The sequence below is a fragment of the Mauremys mutica genome, chromosome 16, assembly GCF_020497125.1.
Source record: "Mauremys mutica isolate MM-2020 ecotype Southern chromosome 16, ASM2049712v1, whole genome shotgun sequence".
In the NCBI taxonomy this organism is placed as follows: domain Eukaryota; kingdom Metazoa; phylum Chordata; order Testudines; family Geoemydidae; genus Mauremys; species Mauremys mutica.
In genome coordinates this window covers 17,481,181-17,506,014 of record NC_059087.1, presented here as the reverse complement: position 1 = coordinate 17,506,014, position 24,834 = coordinate 17,481,181, and the positions used below count along the sequence as shown (strand labels likewise).

Here is a 24,834-nt window from a genome sequence, read left to right as displayed (position 1 = left end):
ATCACTCTGAAATGGGAGTGATTAGCTTCTTTTACCATGTCTCTTACATGTGCTTGAAATACACTGGATGAAGGGTCAAAAGTGTGGTGGTAGTGGCAATTGTATCTTCAGTTTCCTTGTCCTCAGTCTGTGTTGTTAAACTAATCAAAACAGAGACTTCTGAATAACTGTTAAGTATCTTTCTGGACTTCAGTGCACTCTTGCTCATTGTCAGTAATGTTGACTTGAGCTTCCTTTCGCTGGAATTAAGAGCTGTTAAGCCAGTGTATTGTGTTACAATGAGAACTTCCTGTTGATTGTATTCTAATGCCCTTTGCTTATTCTATTAAGATGTTTCTTAGAGACCTACAAGTTCAGCTCTCCCCCTCTCCCCTCCCCCCCCTTTCTCGGCATAGGCTTCCCAAGCAAGGTAGTTCCATGGTGAGTCAGACACATCTGAAAAACTTACTATAAAATTCTGCACTAGGTTTTCAATGTTAATTCTCAGACCACAAGCTGTGACTTCACAGTATACGATAGAAACAATTTTCCTGCAAAATAGCACGTGTATCTTTTGGAAGATTTATACAGTGATTCTCATGTCTAATTTTTTTCCCTGTCCCCCATCCCTCCATAATAAATTTTTTTAAAATCTCCCTTGTCCTATCTAAGTACTGAAGCTTTATGAATAGTTGTGTGTGCACACAAGGAAACAGTATCCTTTGTAGAAATAGCTTAACAACCACTTTGGCCTTTAAAACTTGTTTCATTGTGACAGAAGGAATGGTAGTCAGAGTACACAGAATGTCCCTTGGCCTTTTCAGAAAGTCTTGACTAGGGCAGCTATGGAGACAGCAGAGAGCTAAATTACACTTCTCATCCAAAGGACGGCACTGCTAAGGTAGTACCTCCCATTTAGCACTGCACTGTTACCACTGAGTACAAGCCTAAGTCTTGACTGGGGACCTGAATCCATGCACAACTACCTTCTCTCAACGATATCCTCACTGTTTCCTGTAACCTAACATTTGGTGCAGTTAGGGTTTGCCAGCATATGATGTTTGTGGAAACACACCAGCTCGGAAGGTGCTAAATCTCAACCCGTTACCATTTTGTCATACTAAAATGAATGTCTCTGATCAAAGTATTGAATGGTTGTATGAGATGTAATGTAGCATGATTTCTGCCACATGGCTAATATTAACATTTTAGCAATAATACACTGAATCTTCTTGACTAGGTATCCCACCCAACTGCCTCTGCTTTCTGCCTTTGGATTCACTGAAGGGCCAAATTCAAGCGTTTGTATTTCAAAGAGCAAGACAGACACATGTTATATGTATTTCCCATCCTAGGAGGAACAATGGCAATTAGTGGGAGTCGGGAGGAGGTAGTCAGTAGCAGCCTGTCGATAGGAAAGGGCAGCACTAGGAGGTGGGGGAAATGAATAAGAAAATAGATATTCTCCCACTCCCACGTGCATCTTAGTGTTATTTGCAAAGCATTTTTAAACAGCTGAAAGAGGAGATTGGATCTCAAGTGGGGTGGCATTCTTTTAGTCTAATGTAAACCTATACTTGGGTGTGAATGACCATTTTGGTTCTGGAGTGTGGCATTGTTGTGGCTGCTGCACAGAGGCATATTGAGGCATATCCCTGGATGATAACATGGGTGTTTGTGATGGAAGGTCAGGAATGCACAGCAGATCTGCTATGCAGAAGTGCACGGGAGAGGTGGAAATGTAGCATCCCTCATTATAGAGGACATATGGGATTTTTATAAGGAATATGAAGAGGATTTGGTGACACTTTAGACAAAAGCTACATTTATAAAGCGTTAATGTTTTAATGATTAATTGTTACAGATCAAATTGATGCTTATAAATGTGATTTATAACCATGTGTAGCACCTTCTACTGAAGTCCTTTTAACCATCTATAATGTATACTATTCATGCTTATGACATCTACTGTCACTTTATAAACTATTGTAGGCAAAGTTGGTAGCACCACCTATACTTAAGATTGTCTGACACTTCCTATTGTAAGTCCCTGTTTTCAGTTGCTTATAACTTTGCCAAATTGTAACCTTTTAGGCTGAGATTTTTCATTCCAGGTGTATGATTTAGGTTGAAGGCTTTGGAAAGTTTCAGCAAAAAGGGTTCAGCCCTTTCCAAGAGCCAGATTAGGAAAAAATAGATTGTTTTGCCATGTTAAAAAACAAACAAACAAAAAACCCCAGCTGTAATAATTATTTTTGTTGCGAAGCCATAGTGTCCTCCATTCTTTCGAGCATTGACATGAAATTTAGCAAGGGGAGTTGCCTTTTGCGGTTTCTGTGGGAAAAATTGCCCAAATTAGAAGAAGTTATAAGCCTTTGAAAAATCGCAGTCTGGGAAGGGAGATGGGTGTTGTAAGACAGAGTAGGGGAGAAGACTGGGTCTTGGACTGGGAGCCAGATATGAAGTGTGTTGGGGGAAGAGAAGGGAGATGATGTTGGGTTGAGAAGCTGAAGGAGGGGAAGAGACAAGACTGGGACTGGATTGGCAGAGATTGGAGAGGGCAGGACAGAGGTGGTCAGGCTTGTGGATTACAGAGCATAAGGGTTTGCAACTACTAGAGATCACTTCCCTCCATAACCTGGGATGGAACCCAGGATTTCTGATTCTGCTGTCGTCAAATGTCTGTGAAGCCCCCTGGTAAAGCATGTATCTCACCCTCATCTAGTTACTGGTCTACATAGAGGATGCCACTCTACTATTGCTACCAATTACTCCATTAGCTCAGGGTCTGTGCTGTGGATCTAAAAACTCCAATTCTGTTGCTGACCCATGTGATCATATGATGGAGTTGATTTTCTTTAGTTTGCTATTTTAGAAACCTTGGGAGGTACGTACAAAAAACTCTGTTGGAAGAAAATTAAAATTGGACAGTGAAGCTCTCAAAAGTTAGGAAGTGCCACTATTAACACCTGTGGAACCTTAATCTAACTCCGTTGTGCGAATTAGTTATGATGGTTTTTTATCACATTCTGGTTTAATTTGTATGAACTTTAATGATATATGCACACACAAATGAGGATAAAACAAACCATTGAACAGCTGCGCATTAAGTGAGCACAGTCTGTCCTGTGCACTCAGTGCAGCAAGCCACCTGTGGGAAATAAAATGTGATAATGCATATGCTCTAGGGGAGTGAATGAAGGTTGTAGACAGTCTTAATTCTGGCACTTCCTAACTTTTGAGTGATTCACTTTGAAACCTTAACACTCTTTTAACATTGTTTTTTGTATGTAACTTATAAATATAGCCTTAATTTGAAGTGTGAGGGAGGATTCTTTATGGCAGTTTCAGAATCCTGACAAGACAAGGGTGCTCTGGTTCTCAAAATAACTAAACACAGCATTTGCAGCCTATTGCACTGCATGCAGTCTCCCTCAGTCCTGGCTTGGGCTAGACAGTCAACAAAGGGACTACTGACAACAATACAGCTACCAAATTCACTTGTTTAATACAGGTATTCAGTATATTTTCTGTTTCATCTTTGTCCCAGTGTGACAGGTCACTTTTCAATAGAGCTTACTGGTTTGCTGATAGTTATCAGTTCTGTTGTTCCTGGCTTTTGTGGGGCTGAATTTGTGTTTTTTGGCAGCTCAGGTTTATTTTCCATTTTTCCCAAATGAACTCTTTAATGTAATGATTGCGTCGTTTGCCGTTACGGTACATAGTACAGGATATGCTGTCTTCTAAGTAATGATATCATAGTGGTGCAAAGCCAGGTGTTTCCCGGAAATCAGAAGGTACCATACACTAATGCCACGTTTATAGGAAAAATTACAGTTAGGACTATAAAACTGCACGTATACCAATTATGCTGCCAGAGAAACTTGTAACCAGGGGTGTTTTCCCATTGTTTCTTCTTGGTTTCTGTTCTAATATTCATGTCTCTTCAATCTCATTATCTTTCACCAGCTAAAGGGAGTTTTGTTTAAAAGATCAACAGCAACATAAAATGTATTGTCCTCTTTCAACATGCCTGGGTACTACAAATGTTAGGTCTTAAAAATGAGTTTTAGCAAAAAAATACTGAAGTTTCACGGAAGTAATTTTTTAAGACATTCCTCTGCTCTGTACTTTCTTTCCCTGCAGCAAAATATATAACCAGTGAAGTACAAATGAGAGAGACACTAGAAATATGCATGTTAATTCTATTACTAATATCACTGACCTAAAGAAGGTATCAGTTTACAGATGGGTTCTCCGTGGATTGTGCCAGAAAGGAGACACCTACGTCTTACATGTATTTCCAGGTTACTGTAGTTTCACTTTTGAAGGCTTGCCACAGTATATTGGAGACGTCTCTTCTGCTTGCATTTAAATATAAACCTTAAACGCCTATTGTAACCTAGGTTTTACAGTAACATAAATAATAAGATATGCAAGAAATGCCAGGTAAACAGATGTGTATGAGAGTTAACCAGTAAATCAAAAAGCTTAAAACTTGCTAATAATTCTGTTTCTGTGTGTCTAAAAACGTGACTGAGCTGAGGGAGAGTGAATGCTTTCAATAAGTCTATCTTGGCCCTGGTTACTTCCAGTCCCTCATATCATGATTTAGGTTGTGATAATGATATTTTCAGACTTAAGGTTAGATTTCTCTCTCCAACAGTTCAGTAAATTTTTTCTGTGGATTTTAATTATATCTAGGGATGTAAATACCGTTTAAAAATTTAACCGTTTAACAATTGGCCTGGGGTTAACGGTTAAGGAGGGTTAATGGGTAAGACTATTGCTTACTGGTTAACCTTTTATATCCCTAATTATATCGTTTATGCTTGTTTGTTATATTTAACATGTAGACCAAGATAATCTCTTCTGCTTCTGTGAGCAAAAGGGAATAATAAATATGTTGTGGTGATATTTGAGGCGAGCCCCATCTTGACAGTATAATTCTGTCCCTCTTTCTCCTAAGTCAGAGCTGAAGCTCTGTATGGGGGTAAGGCAGACAGTGAAAGGGGATATGCCCTGGGGATATTCTTGTGGATGACCTGAATGAAGTTAGTGCTGCAGAATCCCTTGTACCAACACTCGCACAGCTATAACAGATTTGCCAGTGGTAGCAAAATGTCCTATCAAGAGGTGGAATGGGGTAAGAGGGCAGTGTTCAAGGGCTGTACCTCACCATAGATTCTTGTGCCTTCGGTCTGATCAGATGCTCAGGATCCTTAGGGTTGAAAGCAAGAGAACCTCCCTGTTACAGTCTACATTTGCAACAGGCAATGATAGTCTAACCCCTACTCCTTTTGCCCTCCCTCAACTTGCATGTCCAATGGTAAATTTGACATGTACCCATGGCACAAAGTATCAGCTTAATCTTATGTTTGTATCCTCTGGGCTCCCTTGCATCTCTCCATTCTCTTCATTGTTTGTTGTTGTCACGCCAAACTTATTTAAATTGTTAACACTTCGGAGCAAGGAACATGTCCTTTTTTTAGATTTTTTTGGTGAGGCATCTAGTACACATTGGGGTGCTCAAAAACAACACATCTGCTCAGTAGTACATGCTTTTTCTTTTTTTTTTTTAAAAAGCCATAATTTTATTTTTCACCTTTAATAGCTACTGTTTGTGAGATCAGTTAATATATCAGATGTAAGTTGACATTCCATTACTTCCTTCCAATGCATATTTTAAATTGCCTTGAGATAAGTAAGAATTTGCCAACATAAGAGGTTTCTGGATGGTGGCAAAAATAGCTTAATAAATCACACAATGTTTGAGCACACGTCTTACAAATATATTTAGACTGAATTGAAGCAGACTAAAATACCAGAATTTTTATAGGTAACTATAGAAACCTAATTCTAAGGTCAGGGTTGTCAAACTGCTAATCAAGAGGATATCCTGGCTATGCCATTTGTCAGCGGGTTTAAAACAAACAAACCAAAAAAACCACCCTATGTTCCTGTCTTTGTCTTGTCTCACCGTTGAGTTTATCTCTGAACTTGCAGTTAACCTTTTCACCCAACAGAAGTGAATTTAAAGTTGCTCCAGAAATAAGTAGTTATGGGGCAGGTTGTTGTGTATATCACAATGAACAGTTTTTTTAATTCATTGTCAAAAAAAGTGCTCCACAAGAGACAGTCTTAGGAAACTGAATTCTTCTATTCAGAAGTGTTAATCACATTCCTTCTTTGCTCCTCCCTTCACCATCACAAATAATTAAAAATGAAAAACTTACAGCCTGTATAAGATGCCTCTGTTTCTTCCTACCACAGCTTCAAAACAATCATCCATTATATTGACAATCAGTTTGAAAGATACCTACATGACGAGAGTGGTCTGAACAGGCGCCACATTATAGACAACAGAGTCCACTGCTGTTTTTACTTCATATCACCCTTTGGGCATGGGTAAGAAAATAAATACTTATATTTTAGGGTGTTTTGTCCTTAGCATGAGTTTAGTAACTTCCCTGTCTTAGAGACTAACCTTCATATTAATGGAGTTACTTCCCAGTTGTCAGTTAGCCAACTCAATTAAAACAGGCTTTGGGTTTAATGACCTCCTCCTGCTTTGTCTCTATTCCGGTAGGAATTTAATATGGAGGAATAAATATTCTCAGAAACATAAAAGCTGGTAATATTCATATTATCGAGGCGGAAACTTTAATTACAATTCAACCCTTACATGAGCAGCTCAATAGATAAGTGCTCCAAGTCATTTACATTTACAGGACAGATTGTTTACATAGATACCTTGAATTAAGGGCTACTTGTGTATTGTTAGTACAAGTGCAATAATCCTGATACTTGCCACTTAATATGTATGCTTAATAGTCCCTTAGGTTTAATTTGTTTTTGTTTTGTTTTTTTCCTACTTGTAGGCTGAAGCCTTTAGATGTAGAGTTCATGAAAGCTCTTCATGGAAAAGTCAACATTGTCCCTGTGATTGCCAAGGCTGACACTCTGACACTGAAGGAGAGAGAGAGGCTGAAGAGAAGGGTAAATATAACGACCAAGTGTCAGAAAAATGTGGTCCAGCAGAGGGCTTGAGCCAGATAAAAATAAACTCAGGTTGAACACCATTAGCTGAATCACAGAACATTTCAGACATAGGACCTGACTGTTACCTAGTGTAACTCCACTGAAGTTATTGGCATTACACTAAGTTACCCCAGATGAGCATCTGGCCCACAGTGTAGAAATGATCAAGGAGAAGTGTATGTGTCCCAAAAGGTTATTGCAGCACTTCCTTGTGATTTTTAAGTGTGTTATCAAGATGTGTTCTCTAACCTCATTGCTATTAAAAGAAGCATGTCTCCCTGCCTCAGTTTTTAATAGGACAGTTATTTGTTTGCATGAATATCAGGATGTACTTAGGGCTGTACTGGAGAAGGAAGTTTACCAGACAGAGCTGATAATGTAAATCTTTCACTGTTGAAAGATTTACCTACCTTATTTAATTATTGTTTGCCGAGCCTTTCCAAGAGTTGATTTTCCTGCCGATACGCTGCTAGGGTGGGTTTTACAGTGGTAGTATGTATTTTTATGGTTTTGGTAGTCTTTATTCTTATTACTTATTGCATTTTAAATTTTACCACATCTGACAAAATTTACACAATGAATGAGAATGTAATCTTTGCTAATTTATTTTTATTCACTGATTCTATAAAACTGTGTGGAGTCAAGGAGGGGTATGGGTAGGTGCCGAGGTTTGAAATGACAACGTTCAGCAGAGAAAAATTTAATTCTGATTGTGAGTTTGAACTGCAATATTACTATTCCACAGAATATTTCAATTAAAATCTTACTTTTGGGTCAACTTGATGCTGTCTAGTTTGTCAGTCTTCTAACCTCTTAGAACCAATACAAATCTAGCTGGCAATAAGTTGCCCTTGGAAGAAATAAGGGTTATGGGAATGAATTGACATTAAACCTCTGACAAGTTCTGTATATGGGGCACAAATATACAGTGGATAATAAATTCTCATAATGGATTTGAATCTTGCAAATTGAAATTGATACTCCTAAATTTTTAAAAGCAGTTCTTCAATCATACCTTCAAACATACTCCGTAATACACATCATCAAGGATCTACAACCTACCCTGAGGGACGATCCATCACTCTCACAGATCTTGGGAGACAGGCCAGTTCTTGCTTACAGACAGCCCCCAAACTTGAAACAAATACTCACCAGCAACCACACAACAAAAACACTAACCCAGGAACCTATCCTTGCAACAAAGCCCGTTGCCAACTCTGTCCACATATCTATTCAGGGGACACCATCATAGGCCCTAATCACATCAGCCACACTATCAGAGGCTCGTTCACCTGCACATCCACTAATGTGATATATGCCATCATGTGCCAGCAATGCCCCTCTGCTATGTACATCGGGCAAACCGGACAGTCTCTACGTAAAAGAATAAATGGACACAAATCAGATGTCAAGAATTATAACATTCAAAAACCAGTTGGAGAACACTTCAGTCTCCCTGGTCACTCGATTACAGACCTAAAAGTCGCAATATTACAACAAAAAAACCTTCAAAAACAGACTCCAACAAGAGACTGCTGAATTGAAATTAATTTGGAAACTGGACACTATTAAATTAGGCTTGAATAAAGACTGGGAATGGATGGGTCATTACACAAAGTAAAACTATTTCCCCATGTTTATTTTTCACCCCTACTGCTCCTCACACCTTGTCAACTGCTGGAAATGGGCCATTTTGATTACCACTACAAAAAGTTTTTTTTCCTCCTGCTGGTAATAGCTCACTTAACAGATCACTCTCATTATAGTGTGTATGGTAACACCCATTGTTTCATGTTCTGTGTGTGTGTGTATATGTGTATATATATATATATGTGTGTGTGTATATATCTATCTCTTCCTACTGTATTTTCCACTGCATGCATCTGATGAAATGGGTTTTAGCCCATGAAAGCTTATGCTCTAATAAATTTGTTAGTCTCCAAGGTGCCACAAGTACTCCTGTTCTTTTTGCTGATACAGACTAACACGGCTGCTACTCTGAAACCTTAAATTATACTGTAATTGATAAGCACTTACAGTATGTGAAAACTTTTTTTGTAAAAGCAGCAAAGAGTCCTGTGGCACCTTACAGTCTAACAGACGTATTGGACCATGAGCTTTCATGGGTGAATACCCACTTTGTTGGATGCACATGTGCATCCAACAAAGTGGGTATTCACCCATGAAAGCTCATGGTCCAATACGTCTGTTAGACTGTAAGGTGCCACAGGACTCTTTGCTGCTTTTACAGATCCAGACTAACATGGCTACACCTCTGATACTTTTTGTTTTTGTTTTTTGGAAGAGTATAGTATTTGTTGTTCAATGCTCATACATTAACAATAGGTGCTTTGAGGCAATAGTTTGAGTAGAAAGCTGCTAAAAACGTACAAAAAGATTTAGAAGAATTTTTGCTCCTTGTGTAGTTGGGAACACTGGCATTTTGAGCACCTTCATGAATGTTTTCCAGCACTCCTTCAGAATGGGTTCTGGATCTTTATTCCGAGGTTATTTGGTTTATCTGTTTTTTCTGTAAGATGGACAAAGGGTTTGTCTTGACTAGGAAAAGTGGTTAAGTTTAGGTCAGGCTTAACTAGCACATGTTAGCTAAATCCAACCACTATTCCTTGTCACTACAAACCCCAAAGCATTGATGAGGAGAGAGACAGTCAGACAAAGTGCCCTATCCTAGCACTGTACTCTCAAACAAAAACAAACCAACCCTCTAAGACATGTCTGCTTGTACGACTTACACCAGTGTTAGCCCTGCTTGTGTGCACGAGTGGTGGCTGGTGAGTGAGAGGAGTTCATCATCTGTTTAGCATGTTCTTTTGGGAGCTACCTTTTTATATAAACTAAATTCGATCTTTCAGCATATTTACTCTGGACCATTAGATGAGCTCCGTGGATCCAATTTTCAGGCATTGTCACCTGAGTTAGTTTCCAGTTCTGCATTTGGCGGCAGGCTGAGTACTTAAGGAGTTAAAATTTGGGTGTGTAATGTTAAAGTATTCCTTGAAATTACAAAGTAGATTCAATGCTAAAATGATTATTCTGCTCCCATTTATATTTCAACTGAAATTTAAACTGACATAAAAGCAGAGGTTCTGCATGTATGCCCCTTTCTCCAAAAGCAACAACTCTATTCTTTTTAAACATAGCTGGATGTATGCCAACTAGGTTTAGTAGTTGCTAGGATGGTCATTCAGTCATTGCTGTCACTATCCTGGATTGAACATCCTCTCTTTATAGCACTCCTTTCCCGTACTGTTTGGTGACCTTCCTTTGGTGTCGAGCATCAGATAGCATGCATGTGATGTGGCATTCATTATGAGGTAATGGCAGAGAGGGTATAACCAGCAGCGATTGCAGTGAAATACAGACAGCAAGCAAACCTATTTCCTGATCTCCCTTAAATTGGATTGCATGGCTTTCAGCATAAACCCTACGTGATATTAGATTGAGGTTTAGCGGTAAATATATATTTTATTGCAATACTGGCAAATAGAGGCAAATCCTAGCACAGTTTCCTATAATGAATGACTGTAAATTAATGAAACCTCACTTGATCATATTTCTTTCACATCAATCCAAATTTAATTCAACCTTCCCAGTTTGTAGCATAACATAGTTCTAATAAATAAATCTTATAAACCACCCTTGATTTATATTGAAGGGCATTGTTGTTATTACAGCTATGTGTTGCCCCACCATAAAAAAAAAAAAGTGGCACCTAAACGGTTTCCAGTTATGTTGTGATTAAGAAGAAGATAAACAACTTTTAATTGTTTTTGGTTTGCTGGCAGAGGTCAATACAAATGGTTTAACTAAGTAAAATGTGTCATCTGGTTCCAAAGCTTTGAAAGCCTAGCTACTGTATATTGTTCTAACTAAAAGCATCTCAGTTACAAAATCTCTTATCAGGAATAAGAATCAAAATTTGCCTTTGCTGGAATGGCTTTGATATTGTTTTACATGTCTCTGCCATTTGGCGATTAATCTAAGGTAGTGTTTTTGTTTTGATTCTTTGAACTAAGCAAAAAGATCAGTTGTAATGCTTGTGAAGGAAACCCAGCTTGGAGTAATTCCTGTTTTGTCTTGCTGGAATTCAAAGTTGTGTGGTTTTTTGTTTTTTATATTTTTTAATTTTTTTAAAGAAACTCTTGAGTGGGAAGAACTGCAAGGTGGTTTCACAAGCTGTGCCATGCAAAGCCGCTAAGGAAACCTGCTCAAAAGAATGACTTCATCAGAAGGGAACTAGTATTTTGACTTTTTTAATTTCCCATGGGAATGCTAATCTGTAGGAACACAGAACCCCCTGAGGCCAATAAAACTGAGATTTTGAGATGCAAAATGCTGTTTCATTGTTGAAACCATAAAATACAGTTTGTTTTTATTGCAATTCTTTTTCCTCGCAGGAAAGCACTAGGTTTAACAGCTGTAATATATTCTAGCACCCCTTGTTGTTGGCTTTCCCTTTATTGTTTCAGCTGCATTTTTATCTCTAAAATCTCAGTCAGGCTCAGTGTGCTTTCTTTTTCCATGCATCTATGTGGAAGCAACAAACTGCAATTCTGCTTCACCTATACCAGCCGTGCATGTCTCATCATTAGGTGACACTGTAAACTCCAATAAATTGCATTCTGCAAAACAGTACTAACCTCTAGGTTTATATGGCTCCAAGCTAGTATCCCTTGCTGTTATATATTTTGTCTTCAGTTGATATGGGGCTAATGTTTCCCCTATCAAAATGTTTTTCTTCTTAACTAGTTGCTCCGTTGTGGACTCGAGCTAGTTTTGATTCTTAAAATGAAATTTACTTAAAATCCCCCTTTCTAATAAAAATAAATAAAATAATTGAAAGCTGTACTTCTGTTTTTCTAAACTAACATTACTTCCAAATTTGAAACCCAAGACATAACCCTTTAGATATTCAGATTCTGTTGTTAAAATGTGGCATATAGCTTATTTGGCATTTTTTTCTAAAAGTTTAGAAGGTTGCGGGTATGGGGACCTCCATGTAGGTACTACAGAGGTGCTATGGCTTCAGGTTCATTATATTTTACATTGAAAACGATGGCTTACACTCTGCACAGGAAGAAAAGATCCTAGGAATATTGGTGGTACATACACAAGGGTAACTCTTGTACATGTTCCCCCAGCCCCCACCCTGGATTAACAAACGGCTTAAAAGTATTTAAACTTGGGTGATAGAAGCTGTAGAATGAGAGAGCGTTTCCTATAACAGATTTACTGGGTACCATTATAACAGAAACTCATAGGAACAAATGATATTGACGCAGGCTCCACAGCAAGATCTCTTGTGGACTCAGTAGCTGCATCTCTACTAGTTAATTTAGTACCTGTTTCAACACTGGTGCAGTTACATCAGTGCTAATTAAAGTGTAAGCACTTACGTGGACAGGACTTCAGTGCCTTTACCACTGTGTTGTGAAAACTTGCTTTCTTGACATTGTGGAGGCCTTAGCCTAATCTACACTAGGCTTTAACCATTGCAGTTGCACTGCTATTTTAAACAGACACTAACTTGCTAGTGTAGATGCAGCCACTGGAATACCAGTTAGGTAATTTCTACAGTTACAGTTCCTGGGTTGTCTAGAGCATCCAAGATAACTTTGAAGATGGAGTGTTGACTTTCCACCAAATTGCTTAATGTTCTTTTCAGTGTTGCTAAGAACAGCCACACTTTCTTTTATGTGAACAGAATCTCCTCAGTGTTATAGAAGGACGAAATTGTCATTTCAGGCCTTTTTTTATAGTTTAGAGGATCACAATGGAAGTGTTCTCCTCTGTTTGGAAGGGAAAATTAAATAGTATCACCTTTTGAAACTGCCAGAGGTCTAGAGTTAAGCTAGCTGCTTACCCCTGCAGTGATTTCATTAGGAAAAGTATGTATACAGAAGTACAGATTAGTGTTTCTTAATCCCAGACATTAGTTACAATAAGGAGAATTGTGTGTGGATATCTTTCGCTGTTAAAATGGAGAAGGAAAGTAATTCAAAATCCTCTAAGTGGGACATGGACTTAATTACAGTTACAGATTAGATGATATAAACCTTTAATTTAGCATTTGTTCCATTTTTGAATACATAGCATATAAAATACATAATGGATGCACACATTATGATCTGTGCTTGCTATTTTTTGAAGCTGTAAGTAATGAATATCTCCTCAAAATCCACTTCTGGTCCTTGCTTTTTACCATTGATGGTTTCTTGTGTGTTGTCTGCTCCTGCTTCCCAGACAGAGGGAGGGCAGTATGTATAAATTCCATCTGTTAGCTATAGCGCAAGCAAATCATTAATATTATTTTTAACTCCTTGCTGTCTCTTCAATGCCCCTGTTCTTTGTTGGTCTTTAAGACCCATGTTTATTTTGATTATAAACTCTCTGGAGCAGGTACCATGCTTCTTTTAATCTCTATAAAGATGCGTTCAAGAATATAGTGCGATTTTTTTTTTTGTTAATATCCATAGTCAGGGATGTGCTCCAACTTTAGTATGTTAATAAACTGAATTCTGTGAAGTTAAGTTCAAATTTATTGATTAAGGGCCTGGTAACAGCAGGGTGTTTGGTTTTTTTTTAATTCAAACTTTGAATTCAGTGAACTGTCATCATATAAACTACTGAATTCAGAAGTTATTTGAATCAGCTTGTTTACATTTAAGCTTAATTGTTTTATTTGGGTGCCAGCATGATATAAACATACAGTAAAATGAGTTTGAGAATATTTTACCATGCACTTTGATGTCCCAAATCTGCATCTCCTTGAGTAATGGGGACATAGGTGGCAGAGCTGTCATTCATATTTAACCATTTGTAATTTTGTAGCCCTTGGCTTTTTAAAATTGTAAATAATTCAGTGAAAGTTAATTTCAGAAACTCTTTCAGTTTATTTCTGACACTCTGTATCAGTGTGTGTTTCCTACCCTGTTCAAAAAGAGAACCTAGATTAATTAACAAAGTCCTGCAGTGCTTTCAAGTATGGAGATGTAATTTTGTCAGGCTAAAATGAAATTGGTGTGAGAAAGTCCAAAGCCTAATATGATTTCCTCCAGCCTTCTCAAGATTGTGCAATTATTCCCCAATTGTTAAGTTTCCTTTACCTCAAGCCTACTGCTCTCTAAATGAACACTTATCTATTTTGTGCCATCCTTCTTAAGCTATTTGTGGACTGAAAGTCCAGGTAGCCTCCATTTAGTGACGAGAGATAAAATGTGAAAATACAGTTTCAAGGTAGAGACTAGGTGGGTGAGGATATTACCTCACTCCCCTTGTCTCTCTAATATCCTGGGATCACAGCTACAACAACACTGTATCACAACGGAGTTTTAAGGTAGAAGCAGACTCTCAATGAAGCTAAAACAGTTTCAGGTAATCGCCAGGTAGGCAAGTATACAAAACCAAAGACCAAATGTAAATTGTTTTAATGACTTACTTTGTTGCTTGGTCAAGCTATTTAAGAATAGGGAACATACTCTGAATTTCCTATTTTGGGGATAAGAGAATTTGGATGGCAGACCTGTACATCAAATATATCTACTTAAAACCTATCATGGATCTCTAGCCAGATAGAAACTTGATCGTTAACTTTCTCTTTCCAACTTCTGCTCTCCCCCCTTCCCCCCAAAAATGTTCAGGTTCTGGATGAGATTGCTGAGCATGGCATTAGGATTTACCAGTTGCCTGATGCAGACTCTGATGAAGATGAGGAGTTCAAAGAACAGACCAGGGTTCTGAAGGTGAGTTCTTCACTTGATATTTGAAAAGACTGATAATTTTATTTTAACTAGTTTTTATAAAGCTACAGGATTCTTACAGATATTATGTTCAGTTATAATGTATTTGTTGAAAATTTGTGACTTTATCCTCATAGCACTGAGTGATAGTCCTCCTTAGAACCAAATATTACATGAACTGCTTTCATGCGGCTTTAGTAAAACACTTCAAACTTGACCTTGCAAGTACTCCCTTTGATTCCAGTCTTGGATTCTCTGAAGTCCAATTGTGCGAGATTTTGACTTTTTAAAATGTCAGCAGATGTCCACTAGTAATGAATATCTTAATTTATTTCAGTCACTCCTGTCTGTGCTACAGGTATCATTGTATAAACACTTTACAGTGTACCTTAAACTGTGAATGTCTCTAGCTATCTGTTATCCATCATCCTAACTCTCTCTCCCTGTTTTTAACTGCAATTGGCAAATTTCCATGGGCCATTTATGTCAGATGACAGTCCACGCGTGAACAGTGCTTCAACAAAAGCAAAAAGCTCCTAAAACAATAAGCGTTCTAACTGAAAACAAAAAAACCAACGACGTGTAAATAATTTTCCTTTACACAGGTGTGAAGACAAAACGGATCACAAGAAGGTTACAGTTATTAATACTGAGGAGCATAGGGTATAGGATTAGGCAATGTTCTGTTCTCTGATGCTAACGGTTTTAGTCACGTTGATTTGGTAACACATTGTTTTGCCATTTCGCTTCAATACTGAAACGTATTTATATGGTTCTCTAGAACTTATGTTGCTTTTGCTCCTTTGTCTTGTCTAGGCTAGCATTCCCTTTGCTGTTATTGGGTCCAACCAGCTTATTGAGGTGAAAGGAAAAAAAATCCGAGGTCGTCTTTACCCTTGGGGAGTGGTTGAGGTTGAGAATCCAGAGCACAATGACTTCCTTAAATTGCGCACAATGCTGGTGTAAGTAAAGGCATGTGTTTCATCTTTGGCATTACGTGTTGGTTGAATCAGGAGGTGCCCTTGATTGATTTTTTTCGTTTATGTACACAGACCTCATTTCTTTCTAGCCATATTACTTTTGCTTTCTCTATTTTTGGACACATTTGCCCATAGCAAGGAAAAATGATGTACAAAAATGCAACCAATACATTTAACTGTTATTACAAGTAAGTATATGTGATGGACGTCTTTGCCGCTTACTTACCTGTGATAGGTTTTTTTTAAAAATGCCGTTTGTATTAACTTTAAGAGTTGATCAGTTATCTGTAGCATCCTTGCTTGGGCCTAGTTAAGCTATTAGTAAAATTTGGAGCATAAAGAAAATTTTCCACAGGTCAAAAAGGCTTATAGTATACCATGGAGTTTGTCTACTTAGACTGACGTTTCATTTTTTGCTTCTTTCCATGCGGTGTAGTTTAAAGATGTTTTAAGATGTTCATCGGCATCTTTATAATACCTAAAGATTCTTGTAGCAGACGTAGACCACTGTCCTGCACATGGCTCCTTGTGTATGCAAGTGTCCTCCTGTGCAGATGAGCTAGTGGGATTGAGGCCTAAGGGCCTCCAGGCTTTACCTCAGTACAAATTACAAATACTAATCCCTAGCCCATGACAGTGTGTTTGGATTTATCATTGTTAATGTTGTTGTTTTATAAAGGAATTGTTGCATCTATTTAATTCAGATAGCAGAATAATAGTATAACTACCCCCTCACCTCACTCCATGAATTATATGTCCCCAAATGCTTTTTCATAAAGACTCTTGACATAAGACTCTCTTATTTGATCATATTGTAACAGACGCTTATGGGGCTACAGTCAGTCCAAATTCATATTGGACATAACTAGCAGTCTCTGCTCAGTGGAGGTCCAGTAATGGAATAGCGCTGGGCTATTGAAGGTATAGATTAAGTTGCCTTGGCGTAGCTGCATATAAGGGGGAGCTTGCACATTACCTGCACTAGACATGTCTAAAGCCAGTGTTGTTCTTCCCTTGCTTTCAGTGCTAAATTTAGTCAGAAAGCTTTTAAGAGTTTGTTGCCTTCAGTGAAAGAGTGGTCTACAGTTTGACTTACATTAGGCTGACAATTATGCTGTTACAACTTTGTGACGAATGATGGCAGTGTGCTTTAAAATTAACCTGTTACAACGTCTGTTTTGTTTGGTAGCACTTACTAAAGGGGTGTACTCATGGAGAATCATTCTCTCCTTTCTTCCAGTTCACTGATCTGTACTGCTGTGCTCAGTTTACTTCCACACCCTCAAAAAATCCACCCTTGTTTGCTGTGATTCACATTGTATAGTGTTCACTGGTACCGCTCTGTCTTTTTATCTCTCTCATGCACTGATAGGTCAGGGTGTAACTTTCTGTTACTGGAAATTCAGTTTCAGTTCAGATTTCTGGAGTAATAAGTAGAGCAGGAGTCGGCAACCTTTCAGAAGGGGTGTGCCTAGTCTTCATTTATTCACTCTCTAATTTAAGGTTTTGCGTGTCAGTAATACATTGTAACGTTTTTAGAAGGTCTCTTTCTATGTCTATAATATATAACTAAACTATTATTGTATGTAAAGTAAATAAGCTTCTTAAGCATTTTAAAAATCTTCGTTTAAAGTTAAATTAAAATGCAGAGCCCCCTGGACCAGTGGCCAGGACCCGGGAAGTGTGAGTGCCACTGAAAATCAGCTTGCATGCTGCCTTTGGCACGCGTGCCATAGGTTGCCTACCCCTGAAGTAGAGCCTCTGCTAGTCAGAGATCACCCTCTGGTGGTCAGCTTTGATGTATGTTCTTATGAGAGTTGAAAGTTCTTGGATATTGAAAAGCTAAGGAGCTCTACCTAGTCTGAAGTTATAAACTGAATTTTAGGACATAGTTTCTAAAATATTTCTTGAATACTAAACATAATGCAAAGGCAAGGGTTACTACAATTTGGAGATTACTGCAAACAACTCCTCTGAAGTAGTGGACAATGATGGACAGCAGAATTTTACTTGTTTTTGAAGGTAATCAGGAAGAAAGAAACTGAAGCCCCATTTAAAAAAAAAAAAAGAAGGTATTAATGTTCCAGTTAACTCTGTGGGTGGAGGACATGGCCTTTGTTTTTATCTAGGATTTAGTCCCAAATAAATATAGTGATTTTTTTTTTGTAATAGAAACTGTGCATTGAAGAGAGTGATTAATGCTTTGGCAAAATATGTAAAATATTAATCCTTTACCTGTTCCAGAACACACATGCAGGACCTGCAGGAAGTGACCCAAGATCTGCACTATGAGAACTTCCGATCGGAGAGATTAAAACGCACTGGCAAGTGAGTATGAGCGCCTTTGGGCTTTGCTTCAGTTGATTCTGTCATTTTTCACTTGTGCCATTGGACAGATTCTCTTTCCCTGCCATCTTCTCCCATTAGCTCACCATTTCTTCTCTAGTATCAGAGGGGTAGCCGTGTTAGTCTGGATCTGTAAAAGCAGCAAAGAGTCTTGTGGCACCTTATAGACTAACAGATGTATTGGAGCATGAGCTTTTGTGGGTGAATACCCACTTCGTTGGATGCATGCATCCGACGAAGTGGGTATTCACCCACAAAAGCTCATGCTCCCAAAGGTCTGTTAGTCTATAAGGTGCCACAAGACTCTTTGCTGCTTTTACATTTCTTCTCTGAGATTCAGCACTGAAATGCACCGTTAAAGAATTTCTGGAAATAACTTTAATAGGGATCAGTTAATAAAGAATGATAGCTAGGTAAATACCACAGCTACGAATTACTGGCTTGGTTGGTCCTCTTTGCATACCCTTTCTCCTTCCTTCTCCCCTCATTTTTAACCTAAAAATGCACAGAGAGGCAGTGGATAGTAAATATGGTGGGGTTTTTCCCCCTTTAATAGTCCTTACAAAAATAATAAGCTTAAGGAACTGGGGTATTAAACGGAGACCCAGCCTGTGATGCTCAAGATGGATGGTGTTTTTAAGTGCAAGACTAACACATTGGCCAAGGGTTTTGTGGAATATATTTTCTTTAAGCTTTCTATTTTACTTTGCCTTATTCAGTAATAATTGGATCTACAGCTAGATAGACATGCTTAGCTTGAAGAGACTTCCTTTCCACGTTCCCTTATTTCAGTTTAGTGTGTTTCAATACTGTTCTGTAATTAAACCCATTTGATATCGCTTTCTTTATTCTTCATAAATTTTTATTCCCTTCATAAACTTTGTTTCTTTCTAGTCTGAGGAACTTATCTGTTGATGTTGCATCTTCCTGATAACAGACAACCTATTCCTCTCCCTGCTTTACTTTGAAATGCTTATTAATTACTCAAACATTTATTTTCAAAAAGAAAGAAAATAGACATCATTGTATCTGTGCCATAGCTTTGTTTTATTACTGCATATGGTACGATGGAGGGATGGCAAAGAAAATGTCACAATTGCAGTAAATAAAAGAATAAGGCATGAGAGTGCAGGAAAGATCTTGTATGAAACAGTAGGAGAAAGAGAAGATGGGAGCGAGAAACTTAGCTCCTTCAAATTTCTTCCCAACTAGTTGCTTAGTATAGTTTCTTAGAGCAACAAGTCTTCCTCATCCACTCCCTTGTAAGAAAGCATGCAGTCAGTCTTGTTCTCTCTGTATGGCCCAAACTATGAACCTCGAATCCATTCTCAGAGACTGTGTGTAGTTTTTCTCTTCCGTGTCTGTCTTATATTTTCCTACACTGTACGATGTGTATTTGTGTTTGTTAGGCCTGTTGAAGAAGAAGTTGTAGACAAGGATAGGATCCTCCAGCAGAAAGAGGCTGAGGTAAGGATACATTGTAATAAATGTCTTTTTTGATTCATTACACAACCTATAATTAAACGATACGTGTATCCATTTCTGTACCATATATCAGTAGAGATCTCACAATGAATCTCTTCTTTCCTACTGTAGGAAAAATTAGTATTTGTGTAGAACTTCCAGTATGCAGTAAAACAGTGAAATGAAGTGAAAGTGAATATTTAGACTGGCTGCAGAATAGTTTTCTCTCCTGATTTCTGCACTTCAGGTCACCTAATGGTCATGGGCAAAACAAATTTAAGGGTTTAGTTTTGAAGAATGTGGGGACCTAAATTGTACATGCAAATTAATTGCATTTTGCACATTTACTTGTATATTGTGTGCGCTGTATGCACAATTCCTTGCTTGCAAGCACATATCTTGCATTTGCAACTGAAGTGTTTATTTTCTTAAAATATGATCCCTGCTTTTTGGTTAAACACTCAGGCCTGGTCTACACTTGGGGGGTGGGGAATCAATCTAAGTTATGCAACTTCAGCTATGTGAATAACATAGCTGAAGTCGACATACATAGATTGACTTACTGTGGCGTCTTCACCGTGGTGAGTCGACTGCTGCCGCTCCCCCGTTGACTCTGCCTGCACCTCTTGCGGCAGTGGAGTACAGGAGTTGATGGGAGAGCGCTCGAGGGTCGATATATCGTGTCTAGACTATACATGATAATCGATCCCTGCTGGATCGATTGCTGCCTGCCAATCCAGCGAGTAGTGTAGACATACCCTCAGACTCATTTACTTGTGATAGCTCTCTTTTTGTTTCTTTAAAATAAGACCTCGGGATAGATAGTTCACAGCTATTCCAAATGAGATGCATGTTATCCCAGGGTATGTGGTCTGTACAAACATATTTAAAATAAATGCACCCCTTGTACCTTCTGTTATCACTGACTGCAGAGACTTGAGAGCATGAGTACCAAACTCAGAGCAGAATGTTAGGAACCATGGCACAAACCCCAACTTGGCTATGAATTCTATATTTAGATTTCACTAACCAATTATTAAGGGTAAGCTCATCAGGCACTATAATAACCTAAACATGGAGTATGCAATGTTGTTGTAGCCATGTTAGTCCCAGGATATGATATGAGATAAGGTGGGTGAGGTAATATCTTTTATTGGACCAATTTCTGTTGGTGAGAGAGATGAGCTTTAACAGAGCTCTTCTTCAAGCTCGAAAGCTTGTCTCGCTCGCCAACAGAAGTTGGTCCATGTCATAAATAAACAGATCAGGGTTAAGGTCTCTTTTCCCTGGAAAGGGTTAACAAGCTCAGTAACCTGAGAAACACCTGACCAGAGGACCAATCAAGGGACAGGATAATTTCAAATCTCTGTGGAGGGAAGCCTTTGTCTGTGTTCCTTGTTGGCTCGGTGTGCTCTCTTTGGATCTAAGAGAGGCCAGTCATGTCTCCAAGTTCTCCTGGAGTAGTCCCTACTATCCAATAGTGAGTATTAATTAGAAAGGCGGATTAGTCTTATCATTTGATTTCTACATTTGCAATTGTGTGTTTGCTATAGAATTTCTTTACTTCTGTACTGTTATTGCTTTTACTGAGAAAGAAAGGAGGGGGGATTCTCTCCAGAGATTGATAAGTTTAGACTCTGTGTATTGTTCCATCTGGGTATTAGAGACAGTTACTTTCTTTTTATTCTTTAATAAATCTTTTCTGTTAAGGACTTGGTTAATCTTTCCTTGGGTGAATTCTCAGGGAAAGGGGAGGAGGGAGGCATCCCTCTGTAGTTGGATCCCAGTATCTCTCCTAGGAAAAGGGATGGGGGAGGAAGCAGGGGGGAATGGTTTATTTCTCCTAGGTGTAAGAACTCCATGGATTTGGGGCTCTTGGGATCCCCAAGGATTTTGGGGAAGGACTGTGTCCCAATACACGTACATTATTGGGTGGTGGCAGCTTTTACCAGATCTAAACTGGGATTTAAGTTTAGATAAATCCATGCAGGTCCCCATATTGGAACCCAACAGCTCCAAGTGGGGGTGAGACCTATGACAGTCCAATAAAAAATTTGTCGCATGTCGTCTCTCTAAACATGGAGTCTCTCAGTCTCCTTGGGTACTCCAGTCATCTTGCCACCCAGGTGAGCATACCCTTGTGATAGTTGTTCCCTTACACCAAGGAACACAGCAATATTCTGGTTACTTTCAGGTTACTCCCAATCCCAAAGGACCAGTCTCTTGTCCCAGGTCAGTTGCACCTTAGACCAAAGACAGCTCTTGTGGGCAATCCTATAATAAACTGTATAAATATTTATTAAATAGGAAAAGAAAATTAGTTATTTGCAAGGGTAAATCAGGTAAACGTTAGTACACAAATTACCTACAATCTTAAATTTCATAAGGTGATGTAGAGTTTATGGATAATAAAAACTTCTATGTCCTTTAGGGCTTACCCAAGTAAAGCAGCTGGGGATCTCTTGCTTATGCCTGAAAAACCTTGCCCTCTGGAGCATAGAGATAGCAAGTTCCTTTTGTTTGGGGTTTTTATCCCCCTCTTGCCATGTACTCTGACCTGCAAACTCAGCTAATGGGAAGAATCCACTTGCATGACTCAGCTTCATGGGGGGCAGCGCAACCAATTTGTTCCCTTTAACGTCCCACAATAGTCTGGTGCCGATGAACTTTTCCTGCTGGGAAAGACATAACGTCTTCTGTTGAAGATCAGCCCTTCATACTCATTAATATCTTTCTCCTGTCTGGTGATTTACACAGTAACAGAGGCTTACAATATAACCACTCAAATGTTACCTTACAATATGGGATACAGATGTTATAAATGAGATTAATGCATGCAGCAACTCACAAGCATTCAATAAAATCTAAATACTAAGCACAGTAATTCTAATGCCTGTTTTAACAATATTAATATGTAGGTGAGCCAGAATGATTCCAGCTATGTTGTCAGTGTTCAATTGAGACACAGGCACCTTGGCATAAGCAGGTCTGCCAATGTCGCACCTTGTTGCTTCACATAGAAGAATATTATTGATCTTCCATTATAATCTAAAAATCATTTCTAAAAGGAAGTGCAGGAGAAAAGACCATCTGCCAAGGCTTAGCAACTCTGAGGAAAGATGGAGACACCTACTTTACCTGAGCACACCTGGACGAGTCATGCAAAGTGTCATATAGGCTGTACCCATCAGCTTCCATACTCCTACAGTTTGGTGTCTGATCCCTTACTTTTATGTCTTCCATTTTTACTCTTCTTAAGCTTGACCTAAAAAAAAATCACCTATGCAACTATATGTTTTTGTTTGTTTTCTTTTGTTCCAGTCACTTCAGAGAATGAGAGGGTTGAATCAGTAATTTTTGTTTTGGTGTGAATTGATGTTTATTTCGGTCTTAAAATGTCCAGTATATTGAATCAGAACTCTTGACACCAGAGACTGTTGGCACAGTATTTAAGTTCAAGTACTACAGCCATGTAATTGGTCATGTTATTGGGGCATGGAGGTGTTTCGCTATCAGTCTTTCAGAGAGCAGCACCCATTTACTCAGTGCAGTTTGGCCCTAGGTCACAGTGTGTGAATGGAAGAAAGCCATGATAGAAAGGGGCAGAGCTAATAGATCAGGGGCAGGCAAACTTTTTGGTCTGAGGGCTGCATCGGGTTTTGGAAATTGTATGGCAGGCCTTTTAGAGGAGGGGGTCGTGGCACGGCCCCAACCTACTATCTGCCTCCCCCACCCTGGGACTCCTGTCACATCCAACCCTCCCTGTTCCCTGGCGGCCCCTCTGGGAATCACAGAATATCAGGGTTGGAAGGGACCTCAGGAGGCAACCCCCTGCTCAAAGCAGGACCAATCCCCAGGGACCCCTGCCCCATCCACACACCCCTGTTCCCTGACTGCCCTCGGACCCTCGCTACCCCCATCCAACCCCTCCTCTCATTCCTGATGCCACCTCACAACCCCGGGACCTCTGCCCCATCCACACACCACTGCTCCCTGTCACGACTGCCCCCGGAACCCCTGCCCCTGACTGCCCCCTGCTGCTCCATCCAACCCCCCTCCTTCCTGACTGCCCCCCCCAGAACCCCTGCCCCCATTCAACCCCCTGTTCCCCCCCTCGACCACCATCCACACCCCGAACTCCCCTGCCCTCTATCCAACCCCCCCTGCTCCCTTCCCCCTTACCGGGCTGCCTGGAGCACCAGTGGCTGGCAGTGCTACAGCCATGCCGCCCAGCTGGAGCCGGGCCACGCTGCTGCTGCTGTCATTGCGCAGCACAGAGCACCGAGTCAGGCCGGGCTCTGCAGCTGCACTGCCCCAGGAGCTCACAACCCTGCCACCCAGAGCATTGTGCTGGTGGCGGAGCGAGTGAGCTGAGGCTGTGGGCGAGGGGGAACAGCAGGGAAGGGGCCGGGGGCGAGACTCCCGGGCCAGGAGCTCAGGGGCTAGGCAGGACGGTCCCGTGGGCTGGATGTGGCCCGCGGGCCATAGTTTGCCCACCCCTGTAATAGAGACTAGTTTCAGGCCAGATTAAAGGTAGCAACCCTATAAATGCTTGGATGCATATTTCTGTGTCCAAAGGCAGTCTCAGGACTTCTACATCCAGCCAGAAGTCCATGAAATGCTAATATTTCAGTCTCCATGTTTCCATATTTCTTTGTAGCATGCCTGTTAAACTGAATCTTGTCACCTGCCTTACTGTCTTCTCTGACTGCTTAAAGACTTCCTTTTTGGGGAGATCCCCCATGGTTCCACACCAGTAATGGTGGTGGTAGTGGGAACACTGCTGAAGAATGGACTCCAGTGTTTTTTCCACAATGATGTTTCAGTATGGTGGTAAAAACATCATCATAAACCTGTGTTCTCTCAGTGCTAGCACTCTCACTGGTGGAGCTGCATTGGTGATGGTGAAATTTCCCCAAGAGCAATGTACATAAATGAACTGCATCCTGTTTACTGATTAAGGAGCAATAGGCTAACATGGTGATTGCTTTGAAAGTATCAAGAACATTTTTTGACAGTGTTTTTCCTCTTACATTTAGAGATTTAGATTTAGAGAGAGGTTAAGTGACTAGTATTTCTGCTTGTTTGCATGTATGTATGTGGCCAAAGAGGAGATGAAGACTTTGAAGTTATTGGAGGACAATCTCTAGAAGTTCTCAATGGGACTAATAACCTCTACATAACTACTGTTAAGATTGCGAAGGATTAGGTTAAAACTTGGGGGGAAAAAAAGATTTAAACTTCTGCTGTCCCTTAAAACAGTG

At 39.6% G+C, this 24,834-nt stretch overlaps 1 protein-coding gene across 1 annotated transcript in view; it reads left to right on the top strand.

Annotated features, from left to right (window-relative positions):
- The window catches only part of LOC123351026 (septin-2), a 61,448-nt gene that overhangs the window by 13,435 nt on the left and 23,179 nt on the right, over nucleotides 1–24,834 (top strand). The window contains exons 6-11 of the mRNA XM_044990107.1: nucleotides 6,253–6,387; nucleotides 6,861–6,978; nucleotides 14,682–14,783; nucleotides 15,597–15,742; nucleotides 18,005–18,088; nucleotides 19,516–19,573. Of these exons, the coding sequence (XP_044846042.1) occupies nucleotides 6,253–6,387; nucleotides 6,861–6,978; nucleotides 14,682–14,783; nucleotides 15,597–15,742; nucleotides 18,005–18,088; nucleotides 19,516–19,573 (643 nt within the window). The remainder of the gene's footprint in view (nucleotides 1–6,252; nucleotides 6,388–6,860; nucleotides 6,979–14,681; nucleotides 14,784–15,596; nucleotides 15,743–18,004; nucleotides 18,089–19,515; nucleotides 19,574–24,834) is intronic.